The sequence below is a fragment of the Crinia signifera genome, chromosome 7, assembly GCF_055691185.1.
Source record: "Crinia signifera chromosome 7, ASM5569118v1, whole genome shotgun sequence".
Taxonomy (NCBI): Eukaryota; Metazoa; Chordata; class Amphibia; order Anura; family Myobatrachidae; genus Crinia; species Crinia signifera.
In genome coordinates, this window is record NC_139223.1 from 151,743,794 (window position 1) to 151,767,090 (window position 23,297).

Here is a 23,297-nt window from a genome sequence, read left to right on the forward strand (position 1 = left end):
ATGCCTCACATGTGACCAAAAAATACCAGTTGGGTGCATGGCAGGACTCAGAAGGGAAGGAGTGATTTTTGGATTTTGCAGCTCAGATTCTGGTGGAATGTTGGTGGGTGCTATGTCGCATTAGCAAGACCCCCGAAGCACCAATACAGTGGAACCCCCCCACAAGTGACCCCATTTTGCAAACTACACCCCTCAGGGAATTCATCTAGGGGTATAGTGTACATTTCAAACCCCCAGGGGTTTCACCAATTTTGATACAACTGGGCAGTGAAAATGAAAAATTACATTTTTTTACACAAAAATGCAGTTCTGGCTCAAAATTTTTCATTTTCATAAGGTATGAAGGAGAAAAAGCACCCCAAAATCTGTGCCCTAATTTCTCCCGAGTACGGCAATGCTTCATGTGTGACCAAAAAATGTCAGGACTCAGAAGGGAAGGAGTGATATTTGGATTTTGCAGCTCAGATTCTGGTGGAATTTTGGTGGGTGCTATGTCGCATTAGCAAGACCCCCGAAGCACCAATACAGTGGAACCCCCCCACAAGTGACCCCATTTTGCAAACTACACCCCTCAGGGAATTCATCTAGGGGTATAGTGTACATTTCAAACCCCCAGGGGTTTCACCAATTTTGATACAACTGGGCAGTGAAAATGAAAAATTACATTTTTTTACACAAAAATGCAGTTCTGGCTCAAAATTTTTCATTTTCATAAGGTATGAAGGAGAAAAAGCACCCCAAAATCTGTGCCCCAATTTCTCCCGAGTACGGCAATGCCTCACATGTGACCAAAAAATACCAGTTGGGTGCATGGCAGGACTCAGAAGGGAAGGAGTGATTTTTGGATTTTGCGGCTCAGATTCTGGTGGAATGAATGGTGGGTGCTATGTGGCATTAGCAAGACCCCCGAAGCACGGTGAAATGATGAACCTAATAATCCATAGATGTGTGGTATATTTTAAAACACTCCTTTATACATAGGCCGGGTTTGTCGGGGCAAGTGTCACACTGGAAAATAGTTTGCTTTCTTATTCCCTTTTTATAGCAAACTTTGCACCTTTTTTGTGTCCTGCCCTTTTTTCCAGTGGAGGGGATTTCATCAGGAAAATGCTGCCCTGGTACAATACGGGGGCCAGTACTAGAAGTACTGGGGCCCCTCTGCCTGCTGGTTCCCAAATATTAGGCCCTTTATGACTTCCTCTTGAAAGTGCATAAATGTCCCCCTCTGGCCGGTAGAACGGAATAGCACGTAAGCGTTATACAGTGCCATCTGGATGATATACACGGCCAGCTTCTTGTACCAGATTTTTGTTTTCCGCAGGGGACTGTACGGCTTCAGTACCTGATCTGAAAGATCCACTCCGCCCATGTACCTATTGTAATCCAGGATACAATTAGGTTTTGAGGTGTGGGTACTGGTACCTCGTACAGGGACGGAGGTGGTACTGTCTCCGTGAATTGTTGTCAGTATAAGGACATCCCTCTTGTCCTTATATTTGACCAACAACATATTTTCGGTGCATATTCCCCTGCTTTCACCCCTTCTCATTACTTGGGCAATGTGCGTTTTTGGGAGGCCTCTTTGGTTCTTGCGCACAGTACCGCAAGCTGCTGTACCTCTTGAACCAAGGGCCTTAAACAGGGGGATGCTGGTGTAAAAGTTATCCACATAGAGGTGATAACCTTTATCCAGGAAGGGGTGCACTAAATCCCAGACAATTTTTCCACTAACACCTACGAGGGAGGGGGGGCATTCTGGCGGTTCAATTCTTGAATCCTTCCCTTCATATACCCTAAACCTGTGGGTGTACCCTGAGGTGCTTTCACACAGCTTATACATTTTTATGCCATACCTTGCCCTCTTACTGGGAAGGTACTGGCGGAATTTAACCCTTCCTTTAAAATGTATAAGGGACTCGTCTATGCAAATGAATTTATCTGGGATGTACATGTCTTCAAATTTGGCACTGAAGTGATCAATGACCGGCCTGGCTTTGAATAGCCGGTCAAAGGTGGGATCATCTCTGGGTGGGCACTGTGCATTATCGTTGTAATGCAAAAATTTAAGGATTAACTCAAAACGATTCCGGGTCATGGCCATACGGTAAAGTGGGGTGCTGTACAGAACATCTGTACTCCAATATTGCCTAATTTCTGGCTTTTTTACTATGCCCATATGAAACACCAGACCCCAAAACGTCATCATCTCTACTGCATCTACAGGGGTCCACCTAGCAAATGATGACGTGGGGTTTTGAGCAATAAACTGCTGGGCATATAAATTAGTTTGGTCCACCATTAAATTTATAAAATCATCAGAGAAAAATAATTTGAAAAAGTCAATTTCTCTGAGACCTGTTGAATCAAATTGGATTCCTGGGATGGCCAAAAACTCAGGAACCTGGGGCTCAAAATTGTCTGGTGGTGGGGTCCATACGAGATCAATTATTGGGGGGGGGTCTCAGCTGCTCTACGGGGGCGTCTTTGAGGGGGTCCCTCATCACTAGAGGAGGAAGAGGAGCTTAAGATGAATCCTTCAAATTCCCCGCTTGCCTCACTGGCTGTGTCAGAGTCAGAGGCAAGCATGGCATATGCCTCCTCCGCTGAATACATTCTTCTGGATGACTGGGATGACATTTGGGATGCCATTTTTATTTTTGTGTTTCTGGTAGTGAAATGTTTCAACACGTGTATAGTGTAGGGGGGTACAAACTTTATTTCAATGTAGTATGTAGTGTGTAGTGTGTATGTAGTGCAGAAAAAAAAAAAGGTCCTGCGCCAAAAATTGAGCACAGATGTTGGTCAGTAACGTCCGTCACTGAACAGCGCTCAAAGGCAACAGGAATTTGATCAAAAAAATGTGATAAAAAAAAAATAAAAAAAGACCCCACAGCACCCTCAAAAAAAAAAAAAAAAGGGTGATCAGTGATGCGACACTGATTACCAGTGAGGGGCAGCAGGTGCACAACCTTTGGTGCAACTGACAGTGCAACTGGCAGGTATATATAAAAAAAAAACCTCTACACCCCCAAAAAGTTGCTGATCACCTCAGATATAGTGATCAGCACAAAAGGGGGGGGCAGCAGACACAAAATATAGCACACTCTATCACTCTCTGTCACTATCTCTCTCTATCTCTCTCTATCTCTCACTATCTCTCACTATCTATCACTCTATGACACTGCAGCAGCAGCACTGACAGTTATATATATAAAAAATAACCCCTGCACCCCCAAAAAGTTGCTGGGGGTGCACAAAAAGGGGGCAGCAGACACAAAATATAGCACTTTCTATCACTATCTCTCTCTATCTCTCTATCTCTCACTATCTACCACTCTATGACACTGCAGCAGCACTGGTATATATATAAAAAAAAACCCTGTGCCCCCAAAAAGTTGCTGATCAGTTAATTTATACTGATCAGCACAAAAGGGGGGGGCAGCAGTCAGTTGCACACGCAGTACAGCTGTATTTATATAAAAAATATATAGCACAATCTGTCACTATCTCTCTATCTCTCTCTATCTCTCTATCTATAACTCTATCACACTGCAGCAGCACAAAATATAGCACTCTCTGTCACTAGCCCTCTCTATCTCTCTCTATCTCTCTCTCTCTATCTCTCTCTATCTATAACTGGAACACACTGCAGCAGCACAACACAGCACAGCACAACACAGGAAGTCACAAGCTCCAGGAACGCTACAAGCTGTGATCAGGTAAGTATTTTGCAAGGATCAGGTCAGTAAAACGGCAGATTGGCACGGTGACCGCACTGCACGCAATTCCAGACCGGAATGGCGTCTGCAGTGCAGTCACCGTTAGTTTAAATCCCCCTCCATGGCTGTGATTGGTCCGTCGGTCCGACGAACCAATCACGGCCTTTGGGGGCGGGTGGGGTGAGGTGGGGTGACACCAGTGTCACCCTTACACCCCGTGGTGATTGGTGCTGTACTTTACAGCACCAATCACCACCGATCCCTGTGTCACCGGCGAACGTTATTCGCCGGTGACACAGAAAACGCTGTAATTGGCTGTTCACACTGAACAGCCAATCACAGCGATCGCCGACGGGGGGGCGGCATCGCAGCCCCCCCTGGGCATGCAGGGACATGTCTGCTGTCAGGGACAGCAGACATGTTTAACCCCTTCCCGACATTTGACGTACATGTACGTCATGGTCGGGAAGTACTTCCCGACATTTGACGTACATGTACGTCATGACTTCTAACTGTCACTGCGTCTAGAGACGCAGTGACAGTTAGGTGATGTCTGCTGTCCCTGACAGCAGACATCCCCCCTCGTCGCCCAGGGGGGGCAGGGGTGCCCCCCCCGGTCGGCGATCGCTGTGATTGGCTGTTCAAATCTGAACAGCCATTCACAGCGTTTCCTGTGTTACCGGCGGCTAAGCCGCTCGGTAACACAGGGATCGGTGGTGATCGGTGCTGTCAAGTACAGCACCGATCACCACCGATGTGCAGCCCCCCCCTCACAGCCGCCGGGCACTCACCCGGCAGCAGCGGCAGCTCCCCCGGCTCCCCCGGCAGTGTCAAGAGCGCACGCAGCGCTGCCCTCCTCCCCCCTCCCCCCCGCAGCAGCAGCAGCAGCATCAAGCTGCAAAAAAAGTGATTTAGCAGTAAAAATAAAAATATATGTACCGAATATATATATATATATATATATATATATATATATATATATATATATATATATATATGTGTGTGTGTGTGTATATATATGTATATATATATATATATATATATATATACACACATATATATATATATATGTGTGTGTGTGTGTGTGTGTGTGTGTGTGTGTGTATATACCCCACCGATCGCCAGCCCCCCCCCCCCCCTCCCACCCGGCAGCCCCCCTCCCTCCCACCCACCCGGCTGCCGCAGCGCCAGCACCCCTCCCACCCCCCCGCCAGCCGCAGCGCCAGCCCCCCTCCCAAAGCTGGTGACTAAAATGGGGTCACTTGTGGGGGGGTTCCACTGTATTGGTGCTTCGGGGGTCTTGCTAATGCGACATAGCACCCACCATTCATTCCACCACCAAAAATCACTCCTTCCCTTCTGAGTCCTGCCATGCACCCAACTGGTATTTTTTGGTCACACGTGAGGCATTGCCGTACTCGGGAGAATTTGGGGCACAGATTTTGGGGTGCTTTGTCTCCTTCATTCCTTGTGAAAATTAAAAATTTTGAGCCAGAACTGCATTTTTCTGTAAAAAATTACATTTTTTTACAGAAAAATGCAGTTCTGGCTCAAAATTTTTAATTTTCACAAGGTATGAAGGAGAAAAAGCACCCCAAAATCTGTGCCCCAATTTCTCCCGAGTACGGCAAAGCCTCACATGTGACCAAAAAATACCAGTTGGGTGCATGGCAGGACTCAGAAGGGAAGGAGTGATTTTTGGATTTTGCAGCACAGATTTTGGTGGAATGAATGGTGGGTGCTATGTTGCACCAATACAGTGGAACCCCCCCACAAGTCACCCCATTTTGCAAACTACACCCCTCAGGGAATTCATCAAGGGGTATAGTGTACATTTCAAACCCACAGGGGTTTCACCAATTGTGGTACAACTGGGCAGTGAAAATAAAAAAAAATAATTTTTCATTTTCACAGCTCAGTTGTATCAAAATTGGTGAAACCCCTGGGGGTTTGAAATGTACACTATACCCCTAGATGAATTCCCTGAAGGGTGTAGTTTGCAAAATGGGGTGACTTGTGGGGGGGTTCCACTGTATTGGTGCAACATAGCACCCACCATTCATTCCACCAAAATCTGTGCTGCAAAATCCAAAAATCACTCCTTCCCTTCTGAGTCCTGCCATGCACCCAACTGGTATTTTTTGGTCACATGTGAGGCATTGCCGTACTCGGGAGAAATTGGGGCACAGATTTTGGGGTGCTTTGTATCCTTCATTCCTTGTGAAAATGAAAAATTTTGAGCCAGAACTGCATTTTTCTGTAAAAAATTACATTTTTTACACAAAAATGCAGATCTGGCTCAAAATTTTTCATTTTCACAAGGAATGAAGGATACAAAGCACCCCAAAATCTGTGCCCCTATTTCTCCCGAGTACGGCAATGCCTCACATGTGACCAAAAAATACCAGTTGGGTGCATGGCAGGACTCAGAAGGGAAGGAGTGATTTTTGGATTTTGCAGCACAGATTTTGGTGGAATGAATGGTGGGTGCTATGTTGCACCAATACAGTGGAACCCCCCCACAAGTCACCCCATTTTGCAAACTACACCCTTCAGGGAATTCATCAAGGGGTATAGTGTACATTTCAAACCCCCAGGGGTTTCACCAATTTTGATACAACTGAGCTGTGAAAATGAAAAATTATTTTTTTTTATTTTCACTGCCCAGTTGTACCACAATTGGTGAAACCCCTGGGGGTTTGAAATGTACACTATACCCCTAGATGAATTCCCTGAAGGGTGTAGTTTGCAAAATGGGGTCACTTGTGGGGGGGTTCCTAACTTTTAGCATCTTATGGTGCCTAGAAACCTACATGGTGCCTAAAAAATAATCTCATAAAAAGGAGGCTCCAAAATCAAGTAGGTGCTCCTTCTATTATGAAGCCTGTGGTTTGGTCACCGTGCACACTAGGGCCACATATAGGATATTTATGAAAACAAAAGAATTGGGGGAATCAATTTTTAGTCACATTTCTCTAGTAAAATCTACTGTATTCGTTAGAAAAATGTATTAAATTTGAAACTCTGCAAAAAAAATGAAATTTTTAAATTTCACCTACACTTTGTTTTAATTCCTGTGAAACACCTAAAGGGTTAACAAACTTCCAAAATGCTGTTTTGAATACTGTGAGGGGTGCAGTTTTTGAAATGGCATCATTTATGGGGGTGTCTCACATACAAGTCCCTCAAAGTCACATCAGAACTGAACTGGTCCCTAAAAAAATCAGTGTTTGAAATTTTCTTGAAAATTTGAGAATTTGCTATTCATATTTTACGCCTCCTAGTGTCCAAAAAAATGAAAAGGAAGTTGAAATAATGATGGCAACATAAAGTAGACATATGGTCTATGTTAGTTATTAACTATTTTGAGTGGTATGATTATTTGTCTCACAAGCAGAAAATTTAACATTTTGCAAATCGCTAAATTTTCCATTTTTTCACGACATTTTGGTATTTTTCACAAAAAAACACAGACTGTATCGACCCAAATTTACCACTAATTTGAAGTACAATGTGTCACGAAAAAACAATCTCAAAATCACTGGGATAAGTAAAAGCAAAAAAAAGTTATCCCCACTTAAGTGAGACATGTCAGATTTGAAAAAAATGGCTCTGTCAGGAACGCAAAAACTAGCTCTGTCAGGAAGGGGTTAAACTGTCACCGCGTCTATAGACGCGGTGACAGTTTAAAGCCATGACGTACATTTACGCCATGTGTCGGGAAGTACATCCCGGCCATGACGTAAATGTACGTCAAATGTCGGGAAGGGGTTAAAGGCGAGACAATCCCAAATATATATATATATATATATATATATATATATATATATATATATATACACACAGAAGTGGGTGATGACCCCAAGTGCGCCACAAGAGAGCAGCTACTCTATAAGTCACCCCTGTTAGCGGGAGATGGAAAGGGAATGTAGATATAGAAATATAGAGAGTGCTGGATTAAATTCCACCACCTGGTTATGATGTGATTTTACACCGCATATAAATAAGTGTACAACTTCAGATTATACAACCAACATTTATTTAAAAAAAATTTCCTTCTAAAATTTCATATAAGCATTCGTTCATTTCTTTGAAGACGCCAAAGCAACCCAAAGCAATTGCTTTTGTTCACACATTTTATTGCCTTGACAAAGGGGCGTTGTTGCCCCGAAACATTGGCCATTTTTTGCACTGTTGTTTAATACACTTTTTGCATTTAAACCAAGTCCCCGGAGTGCCTGCTTTCTTCACATATATATATATATATATATATATATATATATATATATATATATATATATATACTGTATATATGTATGTATGTATATATATATATATATATATATATATGTATGTATATATATACATACATATATACAGTATATATATATTGTCTTAATGTAACACCAAAACATTAATTACATAAAAAATTCTATCTATCGACCTACCACTAGGCAGCTTTAGGCAACTGCCTGGAGCGCCAGCCACTGGGGGGCGCCTCTAGTTTAAAGCAGCATCGCGGGTCCCCCATTTCGCAGTTTTCGGGAGGTGGTGGTGGGGAGTCAGGGAAGACTAGCGTGCATTACATCAGCTGAGCAGACTCCCTCCCGCCCACCCATTCCTCTCCTGACGTGCTCTCTGCCCCTCACTAGCATCCATGCTAAAAAGGCCAGCGGGCAGCAGCACGCCTCCCAGCCAGCCGCAGTGACATCCTGGCCAGCCGCATCACCAGCCAGTCTCAGCAGCAGGGAGCAGTAACCCCCGCCCCATGCTAACGGGTGGAGTATATGTATGAGCGATGCCATGTATGGCTGTATACATGCACTGTATGTTTGTTTATATGTGTGTGTGTGTGTGTGTGTGTGTGTGCACATATAGATATAGATCATGTCCTTTCCATTTGCATACAAAAGAATAGAGACTTGCACACCACCAATAAAGCTTTTTAGTGTTTCGAACATGCAAACATAAGCATCAACTCCAGTAAGGAGACAATGGGTTATCATATACTCAACACTCCAGCATGTTCAACAGGGAGCTGCCCCCACAGCAGCTTAACCCCCGACATTGCCCGACAGCTGTTTCTGTGCGCTCACACCTTCATGGAGCCTTCACACCACCAGTGATCTACCAGTGTGTGCTGAGCTCTCTATCACGGCCAATGTTCTCAATTTAGAGAACACTGGTGATCACTAGATTTATACTGCATGCAGTATAAATCTAGTCAGGCAATAGCGACACACGGTACCGGTCATCGCCGCCACCTGTGGCTATACACACGGAGCGATCCCTGCTTTATTTCTAAGCAATCTAGGCCGATCGCTTAGAAATGGGGCTGTAATCGCCCCGTTTGTATGGCCCAATAACGATGTGTGCTGAGCGATCTTTGCTAACACTAGATTTTGACTGCATGTGCTAAAGATCAGAACTGGCAACTGCATCGCGCAGGTCCGTGTATCACCATCGCTATAGGTGAATACACACTGGGCGATGTGTACATAATTTCTAAGCAATCTTGACAGATTGCTTAGAAAATAAGTAAAAATTACCCTGTGTGTATGCCCCTTAGTAGTTTATTTGTTTATCTATTTAATTCTCAGACAATATAACAATATAGGCACCAGGGTCAACGTATATACCCAACAGCATACAAAGATAAAACTCTCTTGTGTTCAAAAAAATTCTGGTCTGTGAGCAAAAGCACCGATATGACGCATCCTACAAGCTACTGCCGTGTATGTTACTGCAAACTGCTGTTATTTTATTTCTTGTTGTGCAATGTACTTGAATCACAAATGCATTTTCTTGCTTCCAAAGATCTCTTCTACTATACTGGATGACTTCCAAGATGAGGACTTTATCCTTCGAGACTGTGCTGCCTTTGAGGTAAGTTACTATCTCTACCTGTTGCCTGTACACAGTGGAGACCTATTCTATGGGAAATATCCTTGAGAACTAAAATGATCAGTTACATACTGTATCACAATTTTTTTATGCTACATTCAGGATTAAATAACATGACATGTTCTGTCTTTATGTGTATATATTCATAAAATAAAAAAAAAAAAATATATATATATATATATATATTCGCCAAAAATTGCGTAAATAACTATTTTGCCCGCTGTTAACACTTGGTTCCCTACCAATAGGAACCAAAACACAAAATATCACAAGGCAATAGTGTTATCAGTGTCCCAATATTAATATGGGAAGTCTTCCCAGAATAACACACAAGCTTAAAAGTATTTATATAATAGACATTTAGGTACTCTTTACTTAGAAGGGCGCCCACGATTTTGATCGTGGGCATCGTTAGTAAAAAATCTCGGGCATCTCGGGGATTGAATGCACTAAAAAAATCGGGTGCGATCAACCGACGAGATGCCCGAGATTTCCCATAGGGAACAATGTTAAATGTCTCAATTGACCCAATTTTCCTGTTCAATGCCTCAATTGACCCGATTTTTCCATAGGAAACAATGTTAAATGGGCCACAGAGGCCAAATAGGCACCCTGAAGTGTATAATGGCCACCCGAATTGTTAACGCCACCCCACGATCAACGTCAACCCGATGCGTGGCGAGCGCAGCGAGCCCGCGAGGGGCGGCGGTACGCGTCCTACGACCTTTTCATACCCCCACTATCCACGTCGGCGTGGAGTTGAGAATAGAAAGTGTGGCGAGCGCAGCGAGCCACCGAGCCCGAAGCGTGGCGAGCGCAGCGAGCCCCGCGAGGGTACGCGGACAGCTGTGAAGCCCGCGAGGGGACGCGGATACCTGTGAAGGTATCCGCGTCCCCTCGCGGGGCTCGCTGCGCTCGCCACGCTTCGGGCTCGGTGGCTCGCTGCGCTCGCCACACTTTCTATTCTCAACTCCACGCCGACGTGGATAGTAGGGGAATGAAAAGGTCGGAGGACGCGTACCGCCGCCCCTCGCGGGCTCGCTGCGCTCGCCACGCTTCGGGTTGACGTTGATCGTGGGGTGGCGTTAACAATTCGGGTGGCCATTATTCACTTCAGGGTGCCTATTTGGCCTCTGTGGCCCATTTAACATTGTTTCCTATGGAAAAATTGGGTCAATTGAGGCATTGAACAGGAAAATCGGGTCAATTGAGACATTTAACATTGTTCCCTATGGGAAATCTCGGGCATCTCGTCGGTTGATCGCACCCGATTTTTTAGTGCATTCAATCCCCGAGATGCCCGAGATGGGCGCCCTTCTAAGTAAAGAGTACCGACATTTATTAAAAATACAAAATAAAAAAGCTATGTAAAGCTCCTTGTGGCTGGAGTAGTTTTCCGTATTAACAGTTGTTTGTAATCAAAGATGTGGCATGACCCAACACGTTTCAGCTATCACAAGACTTCATCAGGGGTAATAAATCTCCTTGAATTTTCTGACCATTTCAACCTAGATTTTATAAGCCTCAGTTTATTAGAATTCTGTATCGTTGTCTCCCTACTTGGTGTTTAGTTGAACAGGCTTAGAAATAATTATTATGCCTTGAAAGACAAGCCGTGTGGACACAATAGGAAAGAAGGTGGCTTCCAGCACCGTCCTAGTGGTAAAGATGCACCTCCTGTAGAATATATGTAGGATAAGAACAATTACAAATCCTCATGTGCAGTATGTGTGTCCTTCAGCTAGCTGGATGTACATAATATCACATACAGTACACTCAAATACAATTTAATATACACAATTTAAAATAAAGTTTAATGCACACTAAATGAAATATCATCTAAAAAATTAAAAGTAAAATAAATACAGGGAGCTGGGAGGATATATCCGACATTCTGAACATAAACAACAGAAAAGCAGTAGAATCTTATTTAAAATATTCAAAGGTTAGAACTATAACCAAATTCGTATATCTATAGATTATCGATTTAAAAAGAGAAAATTCCAAACATTATATGTATTACATTTAGAGATGTGCAGGCTCTGATTTACTCTGATTTCAAAGCAGGATCTTATTGGCTATCAACTGTCAACAACTGTCATGTGATTTGGGCTCTGATTTCAAAGCAGGATCTTATTGGCTATCAACTGTCAACAACTGTCATGTGATTTGGGATAGCCAATAAGATCCTGCTTTGAAATCAGAGTAAATCAGAACCTGCACATCTCTAATTACATTTGCACTATCTGTAAAAAGTAATAAAAGTAAAAGGACCAAAGTATATAATATAGTACTAAGGATGCAATGTAGCGAAAGCTACATTGTCACGAAGGGAGGGAATACACTAGATAATTTCCATGTATATCGTCAGTGGCCTAAAAAACACCGCTCATACCTCCGCTTATTCCACACGTCTATCAGAATCATCCCCGAATATAGCAAGATGCCTGGGCCAACAGCCCAACAACAGCGTCTCACCTACGGGAGACCATATCAACTGTAATTAGCGTAAGAACGGATTGAAGTCAAACCACTTATTGAGCCCAACTGGTGATAGTGTTTTCATGTTCTAAATCCAGAATGTCTCTCTCTTGCTGAGTTTGTCTAATATACAGTGCCGGTGCAAGGCTCCACGGGTGGGGGGGTTGGGAGGAATACGGCCGGCGCACTGATCTGGGGGGGGGGGTGAGGGATACGGCCGCCGTGCTGTTCCCTCCAGTGCATATATAATTACTCACCCGGGTCTAGCTCATCGGGCGGGAGGGAGGGAGAGCTGGAGGTCTGGCTTAGCGGGCAGGAGGGAGGCCTCGCAGTTCAGTCCCGGCGCAGTGTGACTGACATCTTCCTCCACCCGCACCGTGTACAGCCGCTCAGCCGGGCAGCGCTGAGCACTTGGCTCACCCTCAGACGCTGCCCGGCTGAGCGGCTGTATGCGGTGCGGGTGGAGGAAGATGTCAGTTAACATGCACCGGGACTGAACTGCACACAGCGCAGCGAGCCCTCCCTCCTGCCCGCAAAGCCAGATCTCCAGCTATCCCTCCTGCCCTGCTCCCAACTACTGCCCCCCAGCGGCCGGCGCCCTAGGCAAATGTCTAACACTGCCTAGTGGTGGCCATGCTAATATATCACCCCCCTTTTGTCCAAAGTAACCTGTTCGGGGGCTTTAAATTAAAAAATTTCCAAAACCGATCCACAATAAGATACAAAACATCTGGACACATTCAGGGCTCGATTGTTTTATTCCTGATACTTCTAGTATGTTCTAGAATACAGAGATTTAACTGCCTTTTTATTTTGCCTATATGCTGTATATCTTCCCACATCCACATTTATGAATGGATAAGCAAATTAAACAGCTTTTGATTTTCCAAGTTTTAGTATGATCTGCATTCCAGAATGCCTGCCTCTCTCCATCGGCATATTGGCAGACTTTGCATTTATTGCAGGGAAAGAAACTGTTAGTAACCAATTATTTATTTCTTTATTTAAATCTTTTAACCTGCTTGGGGCCAAGAATTAAAAAAAAAAAACTACGGTACTCTTTACCTAGCACGGCGCCCACGATTTTGATCGTGGGCATCGCAGGTAAAAAAATCGCGGGCATTGAATGCACTAAAAATCGGGTGCGACGCGATGCCCGCGATTTCCCATAGGGAACAATGTTAAATGTCTCAATTGACCCGATTTTCATGTTCAATGCCTCAATTGACCCGATTTTTCCATAGGAAACAATGTTAAATGGCCCACAGAGGCCAAATAGCCACCCTCAAGTGTGAAATGGCCCCCACAATTGTTAACGCCACCCCACGATCAACGTGAACCCGAAGCGTGGCGAGCGCAGCGGTACGCGTCCTACGACCTTTTCATACCCCCACTATCCACGTCGGCGTGGAGTTGAGAATAGAATAGTGTGGCGAGCCCCGCGAGGGGACGCAGATACCTTCACAGGTAAACGCGTCCCTTTGCGGGCTTCACAGGTATCCGCGTCCCCTCGCGGGGCTCGCCGCGCTTCGGGCTCGGTGGCTCGCTGCGCTCGCCACACTATTCTATTCTCAACTCCACGCCGACGTGGATAGTGGGGGTATGAAAAGGTCGTAGGACGCGTACCGCCGCCCCTCGCGGGCTCGCCACGCTTCGGGTTCACGTTGATCGTGGGGTGGTGTTAACAATTGTGGGGGCCATTTCACACTTCAGGGTGCCTATTTGGCCTCTGTGGGCCATTTAACATTGTTTCCTGTGGAAAAATCGGGTCAATTGAGGCATTGAACAGGAAAATCGGGTCAATTGAGACATTTAACATTGTTCCCTATGGGAAATCGCGGGCATCGCGTCGGTCGCGTCGCACCCGATTTTTTAGTGCATTCAATGCCCGCGATGGGCGCCGTGATAAGTAAAGAGTACCAAAACTACTTGTGGGTTTGGGGAGAGAATGGAATGTAGATAGATTGGAGTCCACGGAGATGCAGCAACACGCATGGTGTGGTCCTGTCGCCATGCATATGCATCCAATTCACTTCTATGTCTCATAAATGCACTGATCCCCGGCACTCTGGTATAGCCCGTTCCAACTGGGCAATCTTGCTCCAGAGGTATATGCCTCCTATCAATACTTACGCAATCAATGATGGCACTCAGGAGACTTGAGATATGGTGCAACAAAAAATGCTGTATTTACATAGCAGCAGTCGTCTACATTTTGGGGACTGTATCCCCTTCGTGAGTCCTAAGGAAGGGGATACGTTCCGACGACTGCTGCTATGTAAATACAGCATTTCTTTTTGCACCATATCTCAAGTCTCCTGAGTGCCGTCCTTGACTTTGAAAGTGTGTGTGTGTGTGTGTGTATTATATCTCTAGCTCCGTCTCCATGGTCAGTTGGCACACCATTGGTTAATTAGGATAACTGCTACGTATGGCTATTTGATTGCTTCTTAAATATATGTAAGTTTATTTTTTCATTACTGCCAGGGCCTTGAGTGCTGTTTTTAATTAGTCGAATCAGGCACTCACTGGTCTGTTGAGGGGTGCCTTCCATCGACAGGACAGTTCCCCAAAAGTAGCAATACCCTGCGGAACTCAGGGTGGTGTAACAGACACCAAGGTAATTTACTGTATATGATACCCATGCTCTAGGACAGGGGTGTGGAACCTTTTTTGTGCCAAGGGCCGTTTGTATTTGGAAAAAATCTTTTGGGGGGCCATATGTAAAACATTTTCTTACAAATTGTCCTGCTGCAGCCGTCCCACGCTCTGGCGGCTGCCGCTGAATAGGACTGACAAGTCTCCAGCTGCTGTTGATTAAGAGGAATCTCGCTAGAACTACCGACCTCTCGCAAGAATTCACCTGTACTTGACTCCTGGCAAAGCCGCCTAGCGGGTTGGAGGGGCACTCAGACCGGCTACGGGGGCCGCATACGGCCCCCGGGGCTGAGGTTCCCCACCCCTGCTCTAGGATGTACATAGGAAAAACTGACTGTTCCTTTAAGGAACGGATAACACAACACCGCTCTGCGGCTATAGGGCCTGATTCTGGTTCACTTGCAAAACCAAATTCTCTCTAATGGACAAGACCATGAGTTAGATTTAGGTGAGTTATTTTGTTTCTGTGCAGAGTAAATACTGGATGCTTTATTTTTACACTGCAATATAGATATCAGTGTGAAGTACAAATCCCTCCCGAATCTAACACTTTGCACATATTACATCTGCCCACCTGCAGTGCACATGGTTTTGTCCATTAGAGAGAGTTTGTTTTTGTGAGTGAATCAGAATCCGGCCCATAGTCTCAGACATTTTGCTCACTCCAAACACAATTTAAATACATTGAGATACAGAATAATCGACCATGTCCGTCCCTCCTGGTTTGAGGTGGGAACAGATCAAAAATACTTTGAAATTAGAATCTCAATGGATAATATGTTTGGATACCCTGAGCCCCAATGAGTTAAATGAATCCCTGGGACTTCAGTGCTTCATCTAATGCCGGCTAGTTTTGTTTTGCTCTCCAGCCAGTGTTATTTCCATTGATTAGTGTCTTCCTATAATTTATTTTGTGTATAGTTTTTTTTCTGGTTTATTCAATACAATTCCAATAGTTGATAATAGTGTATAGCAGTAATCTACTCTCCATGTTACAGCTTTCAGTCTTGACAGCTGACAATGAGTGTTCCTGATTTACAGGAAGCAGCACTTCGCTACAATGCTTTCAATACGCATGTTGAATATTTACATTGTATCTAATTTTTTTGCACGTTTAGAATATGTTTGTGTACTGTATCTACTTGTTTGTATATTGACAATGTAACACATTTGGAAATCTTAATAATTTTTTGCACTGTCGCCTTAATTCATGGGTATGTTGGACGTGAGTACCTAGGCTGGCAGTCACCCGCCATTCATACATATATAATATACATTTATATGTGTGATTGTTGATTGCGATTAATGTGCTTTATATATCGGCATTAAAATGATCAATAGGCCTGACTCTGATTAATACATTATTATTTTCAATACCATACAATTGATCTGCAAATGCAGTAGTAGGCACATTTAGGGAAAAGATGTCTCATGCACGCATCTACACTCCAAATGCTTCATCCACGGATGCAGAATCTGTTCACCATCAGCACCACTGGCTACCAGTCTACATAAGCTGAGCCTTACTCAACTGGCTTACAGAATTGGGCTTGGTATGCCTACAAAACAGTCCCGGTCACCACCCCCACTGCTGCAGCATATCAGTCTTGATGCGGCTAAGGCGAGTCTGCAAGTGATATCGCAGGACCTCCGTTACACATGCACGGAATGGGTCCTACACAAGCAGAACCCCCCGCCAACAATCTGATTTGTACATAAAACATCGGGACTGTGTATAAATGTTGGCATTGCATTTTTTTCCCTCCCAAACATGAAGTAGCAGAAATGTAGCACAGATGTGTCATTTTTTTAGTCCCTTAGCTGTCATATTGTAATGTGAATTGTTTGTTTTGTGGGTAAATCAATTATTTTTGGGTTTCTGAATAAACAGATTAATCTTCCAAAATTAAGTTCATTGTGGTGGCATTTGGACACGATCCGAGAGATGGAGTATAGTTTGAAACCGTTCCACTGTGATGCTCGACTTGAGTGGGTGTGTCAGATTCCCAAAGGTAAGTGTTCTGCATGGAAGCATTGGCTCGCACATTAAATGCCAATGGGAACTCCTAAGATCTGTATCCATTTATCTTGCATATACTGTAAAAGTTCAATGATTTTTTTTTTTTTATATCTTAAATTTATTTCAATGTGTGCTATCTGTTTGCTGCAAAAGCTATAGCAGTAAAAATGCATACCCATTGAATCTGTTCCCTCTATATATTTGCATACAGTGCCTCAGACTAACGATATAGGTATTTATTTTTTTTTTTTTTTATAGAAGTATAATCATCACAAAAAAACATATAGAAGTGATAGAGTGACCAGCCTATTTAGTCTGGCAGGTACCATATACCAACAAATATAGACCTTTATAGGCATTTTCCTTTATTTGCATAGCGATGGAAGGTTTGGCGACTCTATAAGGGATTACTGAGCAGGATCCCTCTTTTGGGGTATACCTGAGATACGATTCCCATTGCCACTCGTATTTTGGACTAGGGGGTTCTGTAGCATGCAATAATCATACCTAAAGTGACAAAATCAAACCTTGCATGAGGGAGTTATTTAAACACCACTGTTCTAATGGAGAGATGAGGGATTGCACAGAACAGCAGAGGGAATTAACAACAGTGTTTTATTTGGAGATAAGTAGGAACATTCATATCTGGGAAAGTAAATTAACTTTGTAAGTGACCCAGATTCATAATTGTACCTCCTTCCATAATGTCTGCCACAAATCTGATACCTTTAGAAATCCAAGGTGCCGCAGAAGATGCAGTGATACCAGGGGTGAACAGCAGATGGTTGAGAGGAGTAGGGGGGGTAGAGAGAAGCTTGAACTTATGTATGCATTGCTCCCATATAGTGAGAGTGAAGGAGACTATTGGTTGAGAAGAAACAGCGAATGGTCACTTTTTCGAAGAAATCCCTAATATTGAGGAAAGAGAGATAAGCTTACAAGCAGCAGATTTTAATTCTACCTGACTCAAAGCCAAATAATACAATTTAATATCAGGAAACCTCCAGCCATCATTGGAAGACTGTCCTTGTGAATGTAAAAATGTTTGTTCTGGTGACCCCATTTCCTCCAAACAAACTGGACAAGCCATTTATGAAGTTGGGATACAGTGTTATTCAGCATCTGAAATAAATAATGATGCAGTGGTAGAAGATTGATTTTCTTAATTATTATGCTACCAAACCAAGGAGATATGATTAGATTGCCATCTGAGCAGGTCCACCAAAATTGTCTTTATGATGCTAATCTTTAGTGCGAGTGATAAAAAACCACTAGATATTTCATGTTATCATCTCTCCAAGTTGTATATAGGATTTAGAAAGTCCAATGTATATACTTTTTCAACATTTTTTTTGTTTTATTATTTAAGGTGCTTTACTGAAGAGTCCAGAGTGGTATCAACCAGGTAATCACAATGCAGATAAAATTCTTGATAAAAACACCATCCCGAAGTTTCACACCTAATAGTGGAACGCTTACAGTTGTGGTACCTTTTTTTAATAGTAGACAAAATACTTATACAATCTAGTAATCGGTACCCAAGTATTCTGTATTGTTTAAATTAACTTTTGCTTCATACATGTTTATGCAATTGATTTCTATCTGGTACTTTAGATTGGAGACTTAATATGGGCCCTCCAGTCGTTATTGAAGGTACTGAGTATTGGTTTGTGTGGGAAACAAAACTTGGCTACAAGGAAGCAGAATTGTATTGTGCCAGCAATGGCAGCATGTTGGCGACTATAGAGTCCAACACCGAAAAGAATGCCATACAGAAACACCTAAGGAACACCACATACTCTAAGGTAAATGTTTCTGTTGGGTTATTGTTGTATGAACTGCTTGCCCACAGCTTGGTGTTTGATGTGCGCATGGTAAATTTACATACGAGGAATTCATGAAATATCTCCTGCCTAAGGTCTTCAAAAAAGAAGTAAGTCAAGGTGTATTTTTCTCTATTTCATTCTAATTTCCCAACAGGATGGAGCAGGTAGACCACTGCTTCCCCTGTCAGCCATTAGACAGCGCTTCATATGAAATGATAGCGTACTGAAATATCCAATCAGAGTTCACTCATAAGTAAAGGACTGCCAATCTGACAGTGAATAAATACCGCAATAGGTATGGTGGACTGCGAATATACGAGTCACAATAATGTAGGATCAAATGCCTATTCTCACTATTTTTGTTCTGACGGATATATTTTTCAAAGATAGATAGTCCCCTAATATCTATTGTTCAATACAACTGTTTTTTTTATTTTTAGAACTCATAAGAAACCACCTTGTTGTATATATTCTTCAGAACTTATGTGCCATAAGCGCACTGTCTGACCTGTGTGCCTAACCAAGTGTGTGGGCTAAAACTTTATTAGATGCCAATATACATCAGTGCGTGTGGATACATAACTAGTGTACTCACATGGACAGATGTACTCATACATATATATTTAAACATACCACCCTTTTCCCAATACTTTTCTTTTCCTCCCCTTCCCCCCATTTACACATAGGGTCTAATACCTTAAACATCACATTCACTCCCTCACCCACACCCTTATAAGTACCTACATATCGCCGTTAACACTTTTTTGCTATTTATCTGGTCATCCTATAACCAATTACTCTAGTGTTCATTCTTGCACCCGCTATCTTGGAAAACCCATGCAGTTCCTTTTCCCTGCCTGGGGTGTCGCTGTCTGCTGTGGTGTTTCTAGCGCAGGTCTGGTTTGCATATCAGTGCTGATATACAGACCACACTGTACAGCAGACAGCGACACCCCAGGCAGGAAAGAGGAACTGCATGGGTTTTCAAAGATAGTGGGTGCTAGAATGAACACTATACTCCCTCTATATATCACCTCTTTACACTTCTTATCATTACTAATTATTTGTCCATCACATAACCTATCACTCTCTTTATACCACTCTTGCTGGTCAAACTCACACACGGTCATTATATATTTACATATGCACCTGCACTCCAAATAACGAATACCATAGTATCAGGCCCCCCCCCCCCCCCCCCACCCCCAAGTTTTATCCTTTATATCTGCTTTAAACCCCTCCCCCTTCTTTTCAGTAATCCAACAACACAACATGATAAATACTTAACATATATTTAATTCAGTGATCAAAGATGAGATGTTTCGTGTCATATCAGAATGACTATATGGACACTTATAATACCGGAGTGCCGGCAGCACTATCTACAGCTACAGCTAAATCTCTATTTAAAGAAAGTCACACCGGGTCACTGTACAGAATGGCATCATGTGACCCCTTTCATCCAATCAGTAGCAGAGGATTCACACTACAAACTACTCTGCAACTACATACCCGTGCTGCCTGCCACTGCCATGAATCCATGGCAACCAGCACGCACATGTTTAACACATAACACTGCCAGAATAACTGCTAACGCCACCCGGAGCTGCCACGTAACCACGGCAACCAGCGCGCATGCGGTCTGTACGGAGCTATTAAAGACAAAATATACTGCGTCTATCTCCATACAATCCCTATAGATCCTCTCAGATATTAGGGGACTATCTATCTTTGAAAGATATATCCGTCAGAACAAAAATAGTGAGAATAGTGAACTCTGATTGGTTATTTCAGTACGCTATCATTTGATAAAGCCGACTTGTATACATTCGACAGAGATCATTGATACATTGTATGTTGTGTGCATGTTTCGCATGTCATGTGTGTATGTGTTTGTCTCGTTATGACAAAATCGCCATAATCATCTTTTAAGAAAATATATTATTAAATGTTATGTTTTAAACAAGTGTGCCCCCAAACAAAGAGGGTGCTTTCTTCACCTCTTCAGACAACCTCTTCAGACCACCTCTTCAGACCAAGCGCTTCATATCAGTCATACTGTCCCAACATCAGGTGTGAGATGGGGCTGTGTAAAACATGGACATGCGTAGTATAATAAGATTTCTGCATCTAAAAGGAACATTCATCACCAACTTGTCGGGTTGTACCGTGATATCATCGGGTCACGAAAACAAGTTGGGTTTTATGCATTGCCTGTGGTGGACATGCTTGGTCAGCCAGATCCCTACTGATCTTGAACATTTGTCCTGTTCATGGAAATGGGTTTGGTGCCTTTGATAATTGCCAGACACAAGTTCAGTAGGAGTAGAGATATGACAGGCCAAGCACTTCCACCACAGGCAGTGCACAATACCAATACGGTTTCCTTGATATGACGTTTTCATTTTTGGCACATATGACTGATTGTCGCCAAGCAGTGGTCTTTCAGCTCTGTCTTGGTCAACAACTAGACTGACATGGACAACACGTTCGAGGTCTTGATACCTTTCTTATTGTTACTTGCCAGGTAGCCAATATTTCCACAATCCACAGTGCTTTTAAAGATCCAGTGGATGCAACTCTCCCTTTTTAAGACAGCATTTGTGTCATCAAAGCCAATTCTCTTTAAACCTACCATTAGTGCACTATAATGGGTGCAGTGTGTGAGGTGCACGTGGACTCCAGGGGGCCCACATCGCACACTCTGCACTCATTTTTTCTATATTTACTCTCTAGAGTTGCACATTGGAAGCCGCAGCTCTGCATAAACCACCAGGAAAATGATGGTCTGCGCAGTTGGAAAATGGAACAGAAAATGGAGAGGTGGCCATTTTCCTGGAGATCTGCATATACACACTAGACACTGGGGCAATGCAAGGCACAGCCTAGTCACCTCAGTCTATTGCTCTTCCAGCTAGCCTAAACATGGGCCTCCTATTCTCTTGATATGTCCCTGAATTCATGTATAGTAACATTTTATTGTGGAGATGTATCAAATAATGGAGAGTGATAATATGGAGAGAGAAAAATAACCAACCAATAGACTCCTGATTTTTTTTTTTTTTTAAACAGCCTCTGAAATAGAAGTTAGGAGCTGATTGGCTGGTACTTTTACTCTCTCCTAGGCTTTATTCATCTCCCTCTCTGCAGTTAGTTTGCTTCTTGAATGCCACTAATGGACTAAGGGCCTAATTCAATTCTATTAAAGATGGGATGTTGCCCATAGCAACCAATCAAATTTCATCTATTATCTTTGAGAAGGTACTAAATAAATAACAAGTAGAATCTGACTGCTTACTATGGGCAAAATCCCATCTTCAATAGAACATCCATCTTAATACTGTAGATCGCAAAGCATCCTTTTTGGGGCCAAGGGCCATTTGTATTGGGGGGAAAAATGCCTCAGGGGCCATATATTAAAAAAAAAAAAAATTGCCCTGCGGCAGCCCTCCCACGCTCCAGCGGCTGCCACAGTTTAAGAGTCACCGGTCTATGTGGTCCGGCGGCTGTGCAAGGAGGCAAGTACAGGGGAAATCTCGCGAGAGTGGGTGGGCTGGCCACACAAACCGGCTGTGGGGGCCGTATACGGGCCGCAGGCTGGAGGTTCCCCACTGCTGCTCTATGGTAAGACCTGCGTAGCAGACCGTCAATGCGGAGGGACTTTTTTATTTCCCTGTGGATAGAATTGTTTTATGCTCAGACCACTCTTTTTACTCTTTACAGGTTGAAGTGTCACGAGGGGTTCGTAGGTCATTACAAAGGTGGTGGGTAAAGGCTTTAGATATCAGAAGTCAAGAGCTGTAAGTACACATTGCATTACTGGCTCAAAGTATACAGACATTTTCATCATAACTGTAATAACTGCCACCATATCAAGCTTTTAAAAAGATTGGTTTGTTTCTGTAATATTTGAAATTGTTTTATTAATTGAATTTTATTATATATTTAACTCCTGTGCACAGTTTTATGTCTGTAAGTGTACAAAAAAAGAATCTACATGAATTATGATGCAAACTCGGTTAAACAATATTAACTTTGGCATATAAAGTTTACTTATCCATATTTTAAACCTTAGAATCCATGGCATGCAGATAAGGTCCCTAAATCACGACTTATACGAGATGGTTTACAGTATACACTGTGGAAACTATAGCTGAAGTTTAATTCACACTTTGTGATCATACAGTGATCTCAGACAGTACTGCTGAAAGCTTTGTAGTAGATTTTCAGTGTCACGGCTCTAACAAGCATCTTTATTAAATAATTTGAATTGGTCCTGGACCTCCAATCTATGGCACCCCCTGCAACTGCCCTGACGCACACAGTTTGGGAACCACTGACCTACAGACGGAGCGCCTGTCGCTCAGCTCCGGGGTTCACCAGACCGCCCCCTCTGGCGCTTCTTCTGCCGTTTCGTTCCGGCGGGGGACGCGAACCCGGCCCGTCTCAGCTTCAGGGAGACAGGCAGGGTTAGCGGGGAGGTGGGATCGGGTGTGGGGACCGGCGGGGAGCTCCACTTGTGAGGGGATGTGCGCGCGTCACCTTCTGTCAGCGGCTGGCAAATCCACCTGAATGGATCCATCTGTATGCAATTAGTATTGACGCAATGGGTAACTATACATTTTGTGTCTGCCTGACACCCCCAACCCCCCCTTTCCATTGCATTTTAGTGGTTCTTACACAAAATCC

General features: G+C 43.4%; 1 protein-coding gene across 2 annotated transcripts in view; it reads left to right on the plus strand.

The window, feature by feature from the left end:
• LOC146020677 (lymphocyte antigen 75-like) overlaps window positions 1–23,297 on the plus strand; it is a 341,840-nt gene that overhangs the window by 246,360 nt on the left and 72,183 nt on the right. For both annotated transcript variants that reach the window (XM_083153965.1, XM_083153966.1), the window contains exons 39-43: window positions 9,537–9,605; window positions 16,654–16,774; window positions 18,152–18,187; window positions 18,397–18,587; window positions 22,332–22,408. In XM_083153965.1, the coding sequence (XP_083010091.1) occupies window positions 9,537–9,605; window positions 16,654–16,774; window positions 18,152–18,187; window positions 18,397–18,587; window positions 22,332–22,408 (494 nt within the window). The remainder of the gene's footprint in view (window positions 1–9,536; window positions 9,606–16,653; window positions 16,775–18,151; window positions 18,188–18,396; window positions 18,588–22,331; window positions 22,409–23,297) is intronic.